Source organism: Ptychodera flava, chromosome 13 (assembly GCF_041260155.1).
Source record: "Ptychodera flava strain L36383 chromosome 13, AS_Pfla_20210202, whole genome shotgun sequence".
NCBI lineage: Eukaryota > Metazoa > Hemichordata > Enteropneusta > Ptychoderidae > Ptychodera > Ptychodera flava.
Window position 1 is genome coordinate 40088819 of NC_091940.1, and position 18214 is coordinate 40107032.

The 18214-nt window shown below is 37.9% G+C and overlaps 1 protein-coding gene across 1 annotated transcript; it reads left to right on the plus strand.

Moving 5' to 3' along the window:
- The first annotated feature begins 4822 nt into the window (after window positions 1-4822).
- Window positions 4823-16282, plus strand: LOC139148612 (eukaryotic translation initiation factor 6-like). The gene is made up of 7 exons (XM_070720098.1): window positions 4823-5070; window positions 6194-6279; window positions 7167-7342; window positions 7894-8004; window positions 10351-10450; window positions 11364-11544; window positions 14650-16282. Exons 1-7 carry the CDS (start codon window positions 4964-4966, stop codon window positions 14657-14659), a joined length of 771 nt encoding a protein of 256 aa, XP_070576199.1. The 5' UTR covers window positions 4823-4963; the 3' UTR covers window positions 14660-16282.
- The last annotated feature ends 1932 nt before the right edge of the window (window positions 16283-18214 follow it).

Here is an 18214-nt window from a genome sequence, read left to right on the forward strand (position 1 = left end):
TGTCAATTTTCTCTTCTAAAATATGTCACTGTATTGTGATATATTAGTTTTTGAACAGAAAAGTATCTGGAATTTGTCATGGTTTTCATGTGAACTGCAGATTTCATAATGATTAGTACACTTTGCAAAACACTTTGCAAGCATCAAGATATCTCTGACGTCGACATATATCTCTGATATATTAAAATACCGCCGCCCGAAGGCGCGCCGAAAAATAATAAACTTCCAGATATCTCTGATATATATAGGTATCTGATATATTAAAGTCATGCGCCCGAAGGGCATGCTGAAAAATATGTCGGATATATTGAAGTAATACGCCTAAAGGGCTCGCCGAGAAAATTAAACAGATATCTCTCATATATATATATATATATATATATATATATAATATAATATATATATATATATATATATATATATAATATATATATATAATGATATCTTAAATATAGCGCCCGAAGGTCGCGCTGAAAAATAACTCTGATTATCAAAGTTACGCGTCGAACTGGCGCGCCGAAAAAATGCAACTGAATGATGAAATTCGTGGCTGGTACGATTCACTTTAGGCAAGTATGAGCCCATGTCCAAATTCAAAAAACACACTGACACTCCATCCCCCCCCCCCGGCATTTAAAAACATGGTGACCACCACCCCATCACCAAACATGGTGACTCCCTGAATCCACCGCCCAACAGCCGAAGAAACTGACAGTCCCTAATACGGCTGAGCTGGCAGTGACAATACGAGGAACGACGTGACAAGAGCACCGACAGAAAGAGATTTTGGACACCGACAGCAAACAAATTTTGCAAGCGATCTCGTATTCCATTTACTCATCTTTACCCATCGAAAAAGTCTTACCATCGTGTTGCCCTTCAACTTTATCGAGCTGTTAATTTCCGAATCCATCATTTAAGAATCGTTTAAAAATTTTCATTCTATGTATGTCAGTTTGTTTCAAGCCCAAATAAACAACAAATATGTATCCTTTTATTCATGTACGATAAGACAGAAACTTTGCTGTTACAATAGCATTTATAGACTGGGAGGCGCCCTGCTCGCGGACTACAGGAGTATTTGAAAATTAATGAGTCTTTTCTTCAGTTCCATACTTCCCTGGCAAACTGTAAGCTATTTCTGATTTATTGATTCGTCGAAGATTCACGATTTCATCATAACGTTCTTTGTGTGATTCATTGAATCCACAGTCACCTGTGGTCTATTCCGCTCTGCGTCTATATATGCGCCCCATTCTCAGGGATATGTACACACGTCTATGGGGCGCATATATATATATATATATATATATATATATATATTATATATATATATATATATATATGTCGACTGTGGTTTTTATATATATATATATATATATATATATATATAATATATATATATAAGTATAACAGATGTCCTCATGGGAAATTACAGTGCTGAATGATATATATATATAGAGAGAGAGAGAGAGAGAGAGAGAGAGAGAGAGAGAGAGAGAGAGAGAGAGAGAGAGAGAGAGAGAGAGAGAGAGAGATGGCCATCTCTCTTCGACAAATGATCACTGATGGCATCGGTGATATTGGGCCTTAGTTAATGACCACTACCTATTTGACTTATAGATTGATATATGGCGGTGCCACCTGTGTGGCAGGATGCGCTTTCGAAACACCTGACATCACTTCTTGGTCTTTTGGCCAGAGGTCCATATATCTTTCTTTCATGAATGTGACTTTGTTTGTGTACCGTCTATTTACTGTCTGTTCTGTGCTGTTTTGTGTCTATGTTTACAACTATTGTCTTACGAATTCTGACCTACTGTCATTGGATTATGGATTGGTATGATTGTGATTATATTATATATATAAAATATATATATATATATATATATATATATATATATATATATATATATATATATATATATATATATATATATATATATATATATATATATATATATATCAGGGGTGAGATAATCCATTTTGAATCCAGTGGTCCCCGGACCAGTAGCAAAAACAATTCAGTGGTCCTGCAACTTGGTCTGGTGGTCCGATCCTTTCCCCCCATTTTTTTTGTAAATTGTAATAAATAAAATCACGAGCATAATCAACATTCGCTTTAATTTCAATAAAAATCGAGCGTAGTGATGTTGGGGTGATGTATTCTATTGTCCTGATGCGCGTTGCGCTTCCGTTACACTGTTTATTCGCGTAAAGAGATTATCGCAACTTGGTCTAACATTATCATAAATGATGACACCATTTTTACCTAACATGCAATGAACTAAAGGACAATTCGCATGCGTACATAGGCTGTGTTTCGTATTTACACGTGCTGGTTGCGTTTGACTGGACTACACTTGCAGTCAACACCAATGTAATCATTACGACCATGATTTCATTTCTCTTGATGACAAGACATCGATTTCAACACCATTTCAGAGGAACAGAGTGAAGAGGTCTAAAGTGTTCCGATTGTATAACTTTAAGTTTAAGTTAAAAACGAAGTTCACATGCCCTGTCCGTGAAAACGAGTGCATAAGTGCATGGAGCCAGCGGTTTTCGAGGACATAGGACATCGAAACAAATATGACCTTTCTTAAATGTAAATTTTCCTATTCGTAGCGGCATTGTTTTACAGCTACCGGGAGATCTGTGTGACACATCAATCACATGGCTCGATAGGGCTTCATGACACGCCAGATAAATCGCAATGGGGTTTGAATCACAACAATATTTTTCACGTAAAATTCCCGCCAATGGATACGTTTGATCACAATTGCGTCGTCAGTTTATTTTAAATAGTGTTACAAGTACCAAATCCAGAAAATCTACCTTAAAATACCATGTAGTACGCAAGGCACAGCGATCAGAAAAGATTTCAAAGAATCGATCATCGACTCTGCGAGGGTCGCAAAAAAAAATGGCGTTCGGCCGAGTTTGGGTCATCTGCTTTTCTATCCTTTATACTTTGATTTGCAGTTATTGAATCGCTAAAATAAGTTGAAATTGCTTTCAATCAGATAAATAGGTCCCAATCGAACTTATTTGACCAGTCATCAAAACGAAAAACCATGAATATTTCGACTCTTCACACAACGAGAATACAGATCGTCAGTGGACGCCATTTTCTAAGTTGCGGAGCAAAGCATTACACAATAAAACTATCAGTTTGCGTCTCATTATAAACCTTTATTCAAAAACTGGGTTCGTCAGTTTAATTTTACGTATACTTAATCACAAGAACAGACATCAGAATGAAACAGACCGTCATACTTTTGCAGTGTAGAGCGAACAAAAATTCATGTTCTCCCGACACATTATGAAAGACGCAATTCAATGAAAATGACCTAAAACGCGATAGCGTAATCAAACGCCGATTTAGCGCTGAAAATCGATTAGGAATAAAAAGATCACCCACTTTCCTTATCAAGAAATATTGCTTATTGAGAATAAACTGACGTTTCAAAGTAGCTGTATACTTTACGGCCGATTCAGGCTAGTTTCTTCGTCAAAGACGACACCACCGTACCCACTCTTTGAGGGGACGCTACAGCTGGTGTGACGTCATCAACAGCGAACGCCAGCGCAACGCGCATCCTACCAGCTGATCCCCTCGTTCGCACATTTTGACAATAGCGTTTCCCGACCGATTGGTGGAGGGACTGTGTTTCCACATTGTCGCTGGACTATTTTGCCAGCTGTTTTCTGACAAAATCATATCTCAAATGATTAGCTATAGTCATTCAAAGAACCTGCTCTTTATGCAGAACAAAGTTGACTCATGCAAAAAGTTGACCAATGAGCAGACGATCGACCACTGCTGTGTGAGCTCTATTCAATTACTGTACGGTACTGTCTATAGAAACATCAATTCAGCAATACTGGGTACCCCTATTGACCCTGTTGCGTGAAAGATGATGTAAGTGGCAGTGGAAGTCACCTGATACCAAATATGACCCGAGAATGATGGCAGTGCAGGACTGGCAACGTTGTGTACACGCTTGCGGGTATCGGATTGCGCACTTTGCTATCTTTTTGTATCTGTTATTTTTTGATTATCTACTGGTCCGTCGGACCAGACAAAGTGAAAAACTAATGGTCCGCGGCAAAAAATCGATGGTCCCGGACCTCGGACCACTGGATTTGCTCACCCCTGAATACATATATATATACTGTGTCAGTTTCTTCGGCCTGTACTCTCTGTGCCAAGTTCAGAGGTTGCCATAAAGCCAATATGGTGATAACCGGGAGGGCACATTGTATACATTTTGTGTATATATATATATATATATATATATATATATATATATATATATATATATTATATATATATATATATATATATATATATATATATATATATATATATATAGACGCAGAGCGGAATAGACCATAGGTGACTGTGATTGAATCATAGACAGTAAAGCCTCACCCCCCCCACCCCCGGCCTCCCGTCTACCATGATGTTAAAAATAGGACATTTGTTCACTACAGCGAAACCATTCACCTTCTCCCATTTCTACCGCTGGCTGCGCTGTGCTCGTGACAAGAATTGGGCAGGGACCAAAACGAAACCGGTCTTGGAAACCGATGCGCTTCACTGAATCACAAGTTTCTCGTGAAATATGACTGGCTTTACTGCTGTAATTTATTCATTTTCAAATTCATTCCTGTTGCGTGAGAACCCTATCCCTTGCTCAATCCATAACTCAGATCTTTCCCGTATGTTGCATCAACTTTCGCCCCGGTAAAATGGTTTGTTCCAACACAACAGAAACTGATGACGCGTGAGGGTTATTTCGCAAGTGGCGTGCAACTCCTGATTTTGCTTAGCATACATTGGTACTGCAAAATCTCTCCTGCATTCATATCGCAACCAAGTGGAAGGCTTGCAGGTTAACGTTTTCATTAATTATTTTAAGCTCAGTTTGGTTGTCTTCAACTTAAACTTGTGAACATGGCTGTTCGTGCCCTGTTCGAAAACAGTAACGAAGTTGGCGTGTTCGCCAAGTTGACCAATGCGTATTGCCTGGTTGCGGTCGGTGGATCAGCAAACTTTTACAGGTATTGTACATGTCCATATTTCCTTACCATGTTAAAACTTCAATCAACAAACGTGACGCATGGGCCTGTAACAGTCTCTAGAAAACCTTAGTCGAAGCTAAATTGAGCTCACCCATGGACCTTGTCAGAGATCTGTCAGAGGTCTGTTGTTTTGTGTAAGAGATTGCACGTGTATCAACCATCACATCAACCCATCTTTTTACCTCCACATGTGACGATCACGCTAGATGTACTATAGACGCTTTCCCGGCCTTTGTGGATCCCGTGTTTAGATACACTTCACCGAAATATCAACGGGATTAGCACAAAGTTAGTCCGACACTCCAGCCAGTCGTACATCCCAACACCCACTGGCATGGCATTTTGAGCCACTGTGTGAACGCCAACACGGCTGTCACACAGTGAATCAAATGCCTGTGCTCAGGACCTGCTACCGGCAGGTGTGAGGTACAAGTACAATCCTGTAATTTTATATTTAAGTGTGGATAACACCTCCATGTTCCCATAAGTATATTTGTTTATTCGAATCAAATAAAGGAAACAAGAGTTGGTAATAATCATATTGTTACATACCGGTACATGTACACTGAAAGATGTTACTTGAGGGAGCTCTCAACACTCCTATTCTTAAGAGGGGGAGCATAGAGAGCGCTGTGTGGGTGGAGGGACAGTGGTCTAATTAATAGTGCATGTGTTCAACTGGTATGTGATGTTGTTCATAGTAATTTCACTCCAGAATCCATTTGGAATACAATCCTATCAGGAGGGAGTTGATGTGATCATTAGGGTAGAAAGCTTCTCTAGCTTGTACCCGAATGATGTGATCCATACAAACCCTCCCCACCCCTTCAGTTGTTGTCATAGGATCCATTCAACCCCTCCCCACCCCTTCAGTTGTTGTCATGGGGGAGTGGGATCCAACCAAGGGCAATTTAGAGATGTGCTCGTGGACAGCAGCAAGGGGACTGAAAGATTTTATTGTTAAATTCCTTCTTCCATTTATTCATTTTCCCACATGTTGTGCACCTTTTATCCTTCAAAAGCAGGAAATTTCGCTCAGATTCAGAAAAGGTGGTGTCACTGCTGATAACATGTGCATTCTGTGGTTGCTTTCTTTTTTCAGTGTCTTTGAAGGTGAATTATCAGACGTGATACCAGTGGTCTATACATCAATAGCAGGGTGCAGAATCATAGGCAGAATGACTGTAGGTAAGTCAGCTAGTACTTGTCATCAGCCAGACATCGGTATGTAATTGAAAGTGGTCAGTCCAACCCCCGTCTGCCATGTTTTGTTGCAATCTGATCTTGTGATCATGTGGACTTGCAATGAATAAAATGGGACTGAACGAGGTAATTTGAACCGGAGATAAGAAGGTACATGTGTATGGTAAAGTAGGTCCAATGAAGTACTGGTACATGTGATGGCTGTGCCACAGTTCTCTTTGTAACAGTCAGTAGGATGTCTCTATACAATACTGATGTGTCAATAGCAGACTTTGTGTAGAAAGCATGATTTATTCATTAGAAAATCATAAGAATAACACAATTTGACAGCTCTGTTTTGGATTCAAAATACTTTAACTGGAAAGAAGTAGAAGCGATCTAATTACTCATTTAAAATACGTAAGATGCTGTGAATCATCCACAAGTTTAGATTTATGCCATCTTTGAAAATTAAATCACAACATGCACATAGACACATAACACCTAAACAGCAGCTATATCCCTAATCCTACCAGGCAGTATCATTTCCACGTCTGCTAAGTCAGTAAAAAGCGGTATTGAGCCAAATCTATCTCCAAATTTTCACGTAACTTGGCATGTTATGTTAGAGCAGATTTAATAAGTTAAAACTATGTTGATAGTATTTATGTTTTCAGGGACCTTCAAATGTCAAAGTCTTTGTTAAAATGCAGCATATTACTGGTTTTAGCCAACCTACCCAGGTGATGACATACGGCAGGATAGGGGACCATGGTTAACATACCTACATGTATACTTGTTTCCATGCTCAGTGCAATAATCTTAACGACAACTGACAATAGTCCACTTATTCTTCCATCTCAGAATTACTCTTATGTTTGTTTACATGCTAGGTAATCGTCATGGACTTCTTGTACCAAACACCACGACAGATCAAGAGTTACAACACATAAGAAATTCTCTACCAGATAGTGTCAAAATACAGAGGATTGAAGAAAGACTATCGGCATTGGGAAATGTCATCGCCTGCAATGATTATGTAGCATTAGTCCATCCTGACCTTGACAGAGTGAGTAGCATTTTGGGTCATAGGTTATGTGACATGATAATTATCAAATGACTTCCCAACTTTGACTCTGATGATTGTTATATTTTGGTATCAGATGAATTTACTGTCAAGATATCTCAACCCATTGACGATGTGAGTAACTTGTCCAGATATACCATCATGTCATCAAGTTGACAGTGTACGGTTTTAGACAGTTATACAGTAGTTTACAGTTTGCTGATAAAGTGCCTGTAAATACATGCAATCGTCAATGAAACCACTTGTTCTGAGTGTTGTCAAGTAATTTCACATCCTTGGCAATAATGGATATGAAAAAGGTACTAGTCTCAGGGAAATAGAGATCACAAGATTGAATGTGGTACAAGTATCTGAAGTCTTTCTTCCCCACCATGTGCCTTGTCAGGAGACCTTTCAACAAGGGAAATGACATTGTCCAAGAAAGTCAAGATTTTAACCATTCCAATGAAATATCCATCACAGTATAGATTTCTTAATTATACCCTCTCCCTTTTTCAAATACAAAAGTAAAGACTTGTATTTCTCACTTTCAGGAAACTGAAGAAATTCTAGCAGATGTTTTGAAAGTTGAAGTGTTCCGTCAGACAGTAGCAGACAATGTACTTGTTGGCTCATATTGTTCCATTAGCAATCAAGGTGCCTTGGTAAGTTTATTGCTGTGCAGAAATCAATGTGCAATTTACTCTGAATTTCAGTGGGTTATTATGTCATTCAACTGGATCCCATGGAATGCCCATGTACAGTGTAGGTACCACATTTGGTTGAGTATAAGCCCCAGATCTCAAAACAGGTAATCCTTTGGAAGTAGATTATGCTATAGCAACACTCAATGCTTTCTGCCATACACACTTCATTTATGCTAAGGCCATTTAAAGAAAATTCTTTGTTTGCCGTCCTTGGATTTTTGAAAAATTTACCAGCCATCCAGGGACAAAACACAGACAAAAACACAAGTGAATTAACGTAAGCTCAATTTTTGTTTGTTTTCTTTTGGTAAAATAATATTTTTATTTCATCACATTAAACGCCAGTGACTTGCAAAATGCCAATCCTCAATAAACGTATACAGAAACATAGAATAAAGTTTCACAGAAAATATGGAACAAAGCAAAACTTAATGTGAGTTTGGAATACAAATGTATAAATCCTATCAAATAAGGAGGTAGGTAAAGTGCATTAAAGTTTCAATATCAGATGTTAATTAGAGAAGTTCAGTGTGGACATTTTTTGTGGAAATTTTCCCAACAATATGGTAGATTCATCTCGCTTTCCTCCAATATCTATCAATGCCAGTATGCCTTGTATTTGACAAGGTTGAGAACATGCTGAATTTATCTGATTGCAAATGCAGTATGTTAATTTTTAAATGGATTGAAAGGATGGCTATGTTTTCGGGAAGTATTGTCATTCCTAAAGTAATGTCACTACAATTGGTCAACAAGATTGATTCTCTCGAAGGGATACTGTCGTCGGAACTGAACCCAAAGGTCGTATGGGACCCATACGACCAATGTAAATACTGTATTCAAGGTACGATGGTGATTGATGAAAATTAGAACATGTCTGCAGGCCTCGAAGTTTACGCCGGCCCAGCGGCCCAGGGCCAGTAAAAATTGCGCTGGGCAGGTATATTTTATTGTCATCGGCCCAGCTGGGCCGGTGAATTGTCAGACTAATACTGCTTATTTCATGAAATTCATGTTTTCGCTGATAGAAATGTCCACATTCAGGAAATAAAACAATTAAAAATGCCCTTGCCCTAAGTTCAAAGCACGGACCGTTTCAAAGTAGAAGGATGTTTGACGCGATCGCGTTATCATCAAGCGACTTCCGCATTGAGGGCAGTACATATTTGGTGTTGCGACCTGACCTCTCCCACACACGTACACAGCATGCACAGCAGTGTACGTGGTCTAAATATAGAGCTACCGTAAATTTGCATACATCGTCACTGCGACATGTGACTTTTTCATTTCTCCGTACGTACGTGCCTCGCTTCACCTCATAGAATAAACATGAGTCTTTCAAACTTTGGCTTTACAAAATGTTCGAAGGTAGTTTGTACTGCGCAAGAAAATCAAAGTGAGAAAAGAAAAGGCGATGACAAAGAAGGAGACAGTACAGCAACGGCCGACAAAGGCAATGAGAGTGATCAACAAATGTGGAGCCATGAGGTGAATCGACGGCTGTAGCGAGCACGTCAACAGAAAGTGAAAGTCCGTGAAGAGCAAAGACAGTGCACAATTCGACTTCGTATAGGAAGGAGTACGAGCGAAAATACAGGGATGAATGTTCAAATGGCTAAAGCGAGATGAGAAAGATGAGCAGGCAGTCATGTATTGCTATAAATACTGTAGGAGTTTACCAGTCCCAGTACTGGCCAACCAGTCATCAGCTTTCTTTGTAGGTACGATGTGATACAGAAGACAGGCTCTGACCATGGATGATTTTTTACATCCATTCTCTGACATAGTAGCACACGTAAAAGACTTGTGAAATTGGCTTGGGCAGGTAAAAAATTTGTTGGGCTGGTAAATTTTCAGAGTACCTGCCCAGTTGGCAGGTAAGCAAAAAAATAAACTTCGAGGCCTGGTCTGTCGTAATCTACATTGTATAATTAAATGTTGCAGCTATGATGATGTGGTGCATCTAGATATCGTGCATGAAAAAAAAAAAAAGAAACTCACACAGGTGAAGTTCCGACGACTGTTTCCCTTTCATCAATCAGAAACTGTTTTATATCACACTAAAACAATGAGAAATTGTCATATGTCTTAGTGCTACTGGGAAAAAAACTGTTTAACAATGGTAATATTTGTAAATGGATTCCAATAAATATTTCATAGAGTTTGTGTATCAGGTCATATATGTACACTTTGCAGTGGCTGTAACTAAAATTCTATGTTATGTATAGGTACTCAAACCTCGTCTGATATAGATCATTAATTTTTGTCTTCTCTTTATGTTTATATTATTTACTTGCTCTGTAGGTACATCCGAAAACGTCGATAGAAAATCAAGATGAAATATCCTCATTACTTCAAGTTCCACTCGTGGTGAGATTATTTTCCATTATATTCAAACAGACATGAAATAAACTTAAAAAGGCCTTGGCAACAAGCTTCATTCAAAATGGTGTGAATTCACTGTATCTGTTTCATGCAATTTTATATTTCATATGAATTGCAAATTCCATATTTGATGTTTCTTTATCAGTCTTCACATCTTAGCTTCAAGAGGACTGATGAAGCTTGTTGATTTCAGTCTTTCAGTCTTAGTCCACTGTCATCTGTTAAACTTCTTCCGTACAGTTTTTACCTTCTCGTGTCTTTTATCAAACTACTTATGTCCACAGTTCAAAATCCATAAATCAAAGCATCCCCTTTGTGCTTAACCTTTCTTGTATAGAACATTGAGCTGTTATCAGGAAGTTAATAGGAATAGTGGTAAGAAGAATCCACTACAGTGGCTTACACTCACCAACGGCCAAAACTTTTTGATGTTTGTTTGGGATGGGGGCTGCAATAGCAGTAGTAAATGGTTAAATTTCCATTATCATAGGACGTTTTAGAAGTGTAACTTCATATCCAATTTGTCTTTTGTCAGGTTTTGGCAAACAAATTTTAGCTAAAACAATTCAGACAAACTCTACATTCTCCCAATTTTTGCCATCAATGTACTTGTACGTGTATAATATAATAAGTAACATCTTACATAAAGCAGAGCAGTGTGACATGTTCCTCCCATTCGTGAGATACTTGTCAGTAAGGTCAGGTATGCACACAAAGAATTTGTTGATGTACACATTTAGAATTTATCATGTGTGTACTGTACCCCTAACGCTGAAAATGTATGATGATAGTTCTTCTAAAGTAATATTCCTCAGACAAACATATTTCTTTAAGGCATTGTTAGCTCAAGAATTGACTCAAATTTAGTAACTTCAGAAAAAAGTAATACAGTTGTTCTTACCAATGTAATGTTTGTTGTGATGTTGATGTAGGCGGTACAGTGAACAGAGGCAGTGAAGTCATTGGTGCTGGCATGGTAGTCAATGACTGGAGTGCATTCTGTGGACTTGACACAACAAGTACTGAACTCTCAGTCGTGGAAAGTATTTTTAAACTTGGAGAAGCTCAACCCAGTGCTGTAACATCAGAAATGAGAGCCTCATTGGTCGAAAGGTAAGCTGAATTTCCACATCATCTTCAACTCTTCATAAATTCAGCCAAATCTAAAGGAGTCAGTGGTTGTGTGGATTGTCAGAACAGCAGATTACATATCCTATGATGACTTATGATATTACGACATACATTGATTCCATCATCGGTGTGTGTGTTGTAATTGTCAGTAGAATAAACACCAGTGTGCCCTCTAAGCAATATATGACGTGCCACGATGCAAACAAATTGCCTGTGAGGCAAGCAAGTTTTTGGTTTACATGTGAAGACATAAGGCTGACACAAAGAATTTTCTACAGTTTGCCAAATTGGCGCAAAGTTTTAAGAAAGAACACATTTGTTGGAGGGCACATGATAAACACTATGCCGGGCCAAAACAGTAAGGTATAAAGCCAAATTACTGGTGTTAGCTTTCTACAGTGTAGGTAGAAGGGATGTGTAATTTGTGTAAATGTAAAACACAGAGACCCCCCTAGCTGGGTGTCCTCATCTCCTTGTCCAAGAATTTGCTTAAATAGTTTCAATATCTGAAATGTTATACATGTCAGATTCAAGAGAACTGCTTGATGTTACTTTGATTTGGCAAAAATGGCACTAGCCATGGCCTATTTTGGAAGCCATTACTTTGAGAAAACATTGCTTTGATGAGTGAATTCAAATTGAGTAGATTCACTCTTGGATAAGACAAATGAAAATTCATGGTTAACTTCTGGTCACTCATACTGTGATGCACACATTGTAGTCACACTGGTAGTAGGGTCCTTCAGCAATACGACACAGGTCCACTCAACTCAGTTCAGTCTGTGAAGATTTTATAACATATAATTATGTTCTCACTGTTGTACCCATCAAAATGAAAACTTATTTGTTTCTAAAGGAAATACAGAGTGAGAAATTTAAGATTGCTTCTGCATTTGATTCTTAAGTATTCAAAGCATTCCGCAGTGTTGATTTATAAATTTCAAATCATGCACTGATTTGTGTTTAATGGTAATTACTAAAATTGGCAATATGTAAAGCAGCTGGAGAGAAAGTGATTTATTCATTTGCATGATTGCTATGTAAAGTAAATAAGACTCTCACATAACGCAGAAATCATTCATGACTGTGAGGGCGCTTTCTTGAGACATCACTCATGGAGGCAGTGATCGAAATAATCGGTGGCAATGGTGGCATTTGCCACCAAAAACTGTCAATCTGCCACCAAAATTTTTTTCTGGTGGTATTTTTCTGCCACTAAATTTTGGGTTATCATGTCATCGATCCTACGGCTTGAATGAAGGAACACTGAAGGAACACGCGTTGTCTGACGGCGGAAAAACTCATTAGCAAAAAAAAACCCCAAACTAATTGCGACATTTTGGCATGATGAAAACACAGCGTGAATCCAAACTTGTGATTGGCTAATCTCTATATCGATGACAGCAGCTTTTGTACACTTGACATGTTGTTGCCCTCTGTGATAGCCGCATATGCAGTCATACGGCACAAGATAAAAGCATGTTGTGACATTTTGAAAACAAAGCCAAACTGCAGCCTACATGAATTAAATAACAATAAATACTTGCAATTCATTAGCCAGTACAGGGCTCAAAAATTCCTATCGCCCGACGCCTGTGGCTAGTGAATTTTGCGTTCGGGCAAGTAAAATCAATATGCTTCCCGTCCGACGGGCAAGTGCACCAGCGGTTGAATTAACTAAGCTCTGGACAATTCAAGCTTGAAAACGTATTTCATTAGGTCTGTACACGCCTACAATCATTGTAAGTCCTTCAACTCTCAGAAGTTTTTTCTGAAAACCCTTGAAAATCCGCCCGACATCGCAAAATAATCGTTCTTGCTGTTGTAAAACACAAAAAGTCGTAAAAATAGAGTTTTGCGACATGTTCTCTCCGACGACACGGAGTGAACTCACTGTTTTGTATGTGTGCCGTAAAGTGGTATGCTCTTGACAGTGGTTGCCATTCTCTTTGTGCAGTGTATGAGTTGTATGACAGTCGATCGGCTTCACGCGATAGTGTAATTGCACCATGTGCTTGGTAAATGGATGTAAACTTATTCAAAGCCATGGATCTCGGCAATGCTTTCTGTTCAACGTAAATCAACCCCAGATGAAAAAGTACAAGTTACATCATAGTCGAAACGGCCTCAGTCGAGTCATTGCAGCTACATATTGCGTGAGATGCAGACAGTTTCAAATTACGTGACCTTGGTTGTTAGGATCGGCTCTCACTTACAGAAAACAAATCTGCACTGAAGAGTACGAAAACGAAACTTGAATCTGCTCTCTTGACGAATACATTCATCAAAATAAAACTTTGAAAGACGGCTGTGCTCAGTGAGTAAACATGTAAACAGGTAAAAGGGTTGCAGATGTACATGTGCGTATGCATTGGCAGATAAACACTAGCAGAGCAGTCGTTTGTGATCTCAGCTTGATATATATAAAGAGCAGCAGCCAGCCATGCACATTGTAAATCACAAATCTTATTACTCTTATGCAAAGATTTTAATTTGGATTAGGTTGTGGAAAAATTCCAAATTCAAAGATGTTTCTAGATGGCCAAATCTACAGAAAAAAACTAAAGTATTCTCACATTTCTTCTGTGACATTTCAGATTTGGTAATAGTCCTTCATTTTAACAAGAATGTAGTTCATGTTTGAATCTGTTTTTCCCTCTTTGAATTCACTCATATGGCCAAACTCTTGCTCTCTGTTACAAATTACTAGTACAGTTATTAGAAATTTAGGGCAAGTAATTTTTCCTCTCGGGCAAGTAAAAATGAAATTCACGTGTCCCACGGTTAGTATGTTTGAAAAATTTTTTGTCGAGGCCTGCAGTATGGGTTGATTTTTTGTGACGTGTACTCACCATATTTTCAAGAATTTATAAATTAGAATGAGTATGTGGCAATGACAAAATGTTGTATTATACCGATCACATGATGTGTTAAACTGCCACCAGATTTTTCATAATTGCCACCTGATTTTATATCTGGTGGCAAACTTTTGCCATGAGAAATAAAAAAGTATTTCTATCCCTGGGAGGTGATCGATAAACATGGTCAAAATTTAAACATATGCATCTCCTTTTCAATTTCTTTCAGCATGACGTAATTGACTGTAGGAGAGTTTCACCACATGTGGACCTGACACTTCACAGCGTCTTCTAGATAACTTTACCATAGCTGCCATGACTACAGCAACTTGACACAGCTGAAACACCTTACACTTTTCAGCAGCTGGAATTGAAGGAATAAAATACATAGAGTGTCTCATTTGAAACACTCTCACAGGGTCAAAACAAGGTATTATTTTAATTTTCATAAAACTTTGAAAACTTACATGTACCAGTGCTTGACTGTTTGCCAAGATTTCGTCAGGCAGTAAAGGACATATATTTATAAGTTTTTATATGTCTGTATCATAGTTAATGATAGATAATAAAGCTATGTCATTAATAAAAATATGAAATAAAGACACAATAATTCAAATATTTTTCTCACTGTGTCGACTAGGCTTTCTTTGTCTTCTTCCGATACCATGTAGAAATACTTAGTATTTTTGGCATATCAACATAAACTGTTCATGCGTAATATGTATTGTTAGTGTTTATATCGTAATTCAGGTCTTGACCTAAAATTAGTTTATACACAGACAGACAGACACACTCAGCTACAGACACAGACATAGGCAGACACTCGATGACAGACACGGAGACTGACACACACACAATGCACACACACACACTTGTGTGCTATATTGACAAGGCAAGTACTGAGTATTTCACCATGATTGATGAAGTAGACCAAGAAATTGTTGTCGATGCATGAATATAAAATACTGAAAAGCTGTCAAAATAAATAATAAAACTTTTCAATTCTGTCAAATTTGATTTCTGTTACACTATTTAAATGATATCATGGTACCACATCAATATGACCATTTAAGTAACGGTGTCTCTATTATACTGAAATGTGTTTACTGCAAAGTTTAGACTAATTGTAACAATGAGGTATCTAAATAAATTGACATAAAGTTATTACACTTGCTCCAAATATTGTGTGCTAACAACTTCTATATCCAAATGTTTATTCAATAACCACTTGGATTTGACTTGCCTTTATGTCTACATTATTGTATTATCAGCTGCTACTGAAATGTTTTAGGAAAGTAGTCATTATGATAGACAGATTGATGTATGCACTGTTTGGACAGTGTTGTCTTTCAGAATATTGCCTGTGTAAGATAGCTGAAGCAGCTTAAATACATTCTGTAACAGCATATACTGCCTACACTAAAGTGTTTGTAGTCTCATTGTCAAGTTCATAGTGAAATCTCTCAAGTTTTAACAAAAAAGGAAAAATATTACTCAATTTGCACCTTGCTAACATTTTAAGATTTCATGTACAATCATGACCTAAAAAAAATTTTCGTTTCACTGACACATACAAAGTGAACAAACTCTTGACAAGATGAAACATGATTCTGTGGTGTAAAGTTGATGATCATGTATTGGTCACATTCCTTTTACTGCCTATGAAGAGATCTGTTATCTCAGAGGATACTTTGAGTCATGTAATTTTCTGTGAGAGTTGTGATATATTCTGTATCATTTTCAACAGTGCCCTCTAGTGACAGTGACTGTTACAGTCAGTGCACAAATCTCTCAGATTTTCTCAAAGGCCTAGTCTGATAGAATATGAAAGTATCTTTATTAAATAAAACAATACAGTAAAATCTTCAAGCTGTTTGGTATTTTATAACATTTGTTTAGTATTTGTTTAGTGAACATGTTTTAATGAAGTGGTCATGAAAATCCAGAACACTAGCTTGCCAAAGATGCAGCAGATTGCTGCATGTGTGTTGTGTTGGTTTGATGAAGTAGTAGCTTCTTCTGGCAATGTGCAGTGTCTCAGAAGATTTTGGCTGATTGGTTGACTAAACATCTTTGTTATTATTCAATCATTTCCAATCAGCTACACAAATAGCCTTAGTTAAAAACTCCTCAAGTGGCCCGTGCAAGCCATTGCACATAACTACTTTGTATGCCAAAGCAGATATTGTACAAGTGAGAGCTGACATGTAACAGCAATACATTTGCTTATATACAAAGAAGATGTTTGAACAGTAGATAAACAGCAGGCATCCAGTTGGCTAAGACTTTTTCACATCACAGCTTCTTGCCATGTATGGTAGTACTTTTATCTGCCATTCACATCTGTTTCAACAGTCTAGCAAAGCAAGGGCCAGGGCTATTGAAGTATTTTGTATGGAAATTTGGTGGAGTTGACATTTATTTATCAATGCCATTTGAAACTATTGGTTCAAGCTGATGAATACTTTAAAATCAATCAATCAATCAATCATCACAAAGCAGACCTGTCAATCACACAACTTTGGTAAATAAGCCAATCAGAAAGATTGAAAATGAAAGGGAATGATCAGAGTGGAATTTGAAAAACCAATGAGCTGGGGGACCTTTAATCTTTTTGAGGGTGATATGTCTGCTGATGGATACAGTAACAGTTTGCTGCTAATGGCAAAGTGTGAGAGAGTTGAATGCAGTAAATGCTGTGTTTTGCCTCCATGTTATAGCTTTCCTAAACTTTTGGCAAACATATTTTTCGACCACAGTAGGTTCAGGTTGAGAACCAGTTCTGTCGCCAAGTAGAATATCACCAAAATCTGATTGATTGACCAACACTCCCAGTACACAATTTATGGTGATAGTAAACATCGCTTGAAATCATGACCCATTCACCTGCAATTTCCTATTTACATTGCCACATGCTTTCCCTAACCTCTAACCCTGCCGAGTGATAGAAACCATAGACCCCATGTAGAAACGAGGCCATAGTCTGCTACCAAATACATCACAGAACTTTATACTGGATTGTTCATATAAGTGTCAGATTCTTCATTCACAACACACACACGTCGCACCCAATCACCTTCATCTTACAACAGAGAAAGTGAGGCAAACCTCTATCATACCCCTGGAAAGTGATTGACAGTAACCACATTTGCCATCACTTCAAGTCAAGTTTGTGTGACTGCTCGATGTTTTGTCAGTATGTTGTCTGAAGCAACTACCCGAGTACAATTGTTTGGTGAGCAATGTTTGTACGTGTCAACAGCAGTGATGTGATTGTTCCTGATCAAAGATACACATCTCATTGATGTTCTTTGCAACCCCACTACATTTTGATGACCCCTCGGTGACATCCTGATACTCTTAGTAACTGTCAAATTTAAAAATTCAAACTTTTTCAGTAAATGCCAATTTTAAGCAAAGACAGCAGCAGTATTTCAGTAAAGAATTCATGAGTATGGTTGCAGTGACAGGTAATTCAATAAAACCAGTTTAACTCAGTAGTTATTGGGAGACTCTAGTTGAACTAACGACCTGTGCAAACGGACAATAACCAATGTCAGGATGCAAAATCATGTAGTTGTCAGGAAAATTGTCTATTACAATTGAAAGCCAAATATTCTGGCGTAGAACTTTCTGGATTGAATAGGCACACTGAATGTTGATGGTTCTGATGGGTCATAAATGAAAGAAAGAGTTTCAAGTTTCAATTTTTAGGAGTCAGTGTTCTCCCAGGATCAAGCAATAGCATAGCGGCTAATTTGCATATAATCATATGCATATCATTAATTTATATT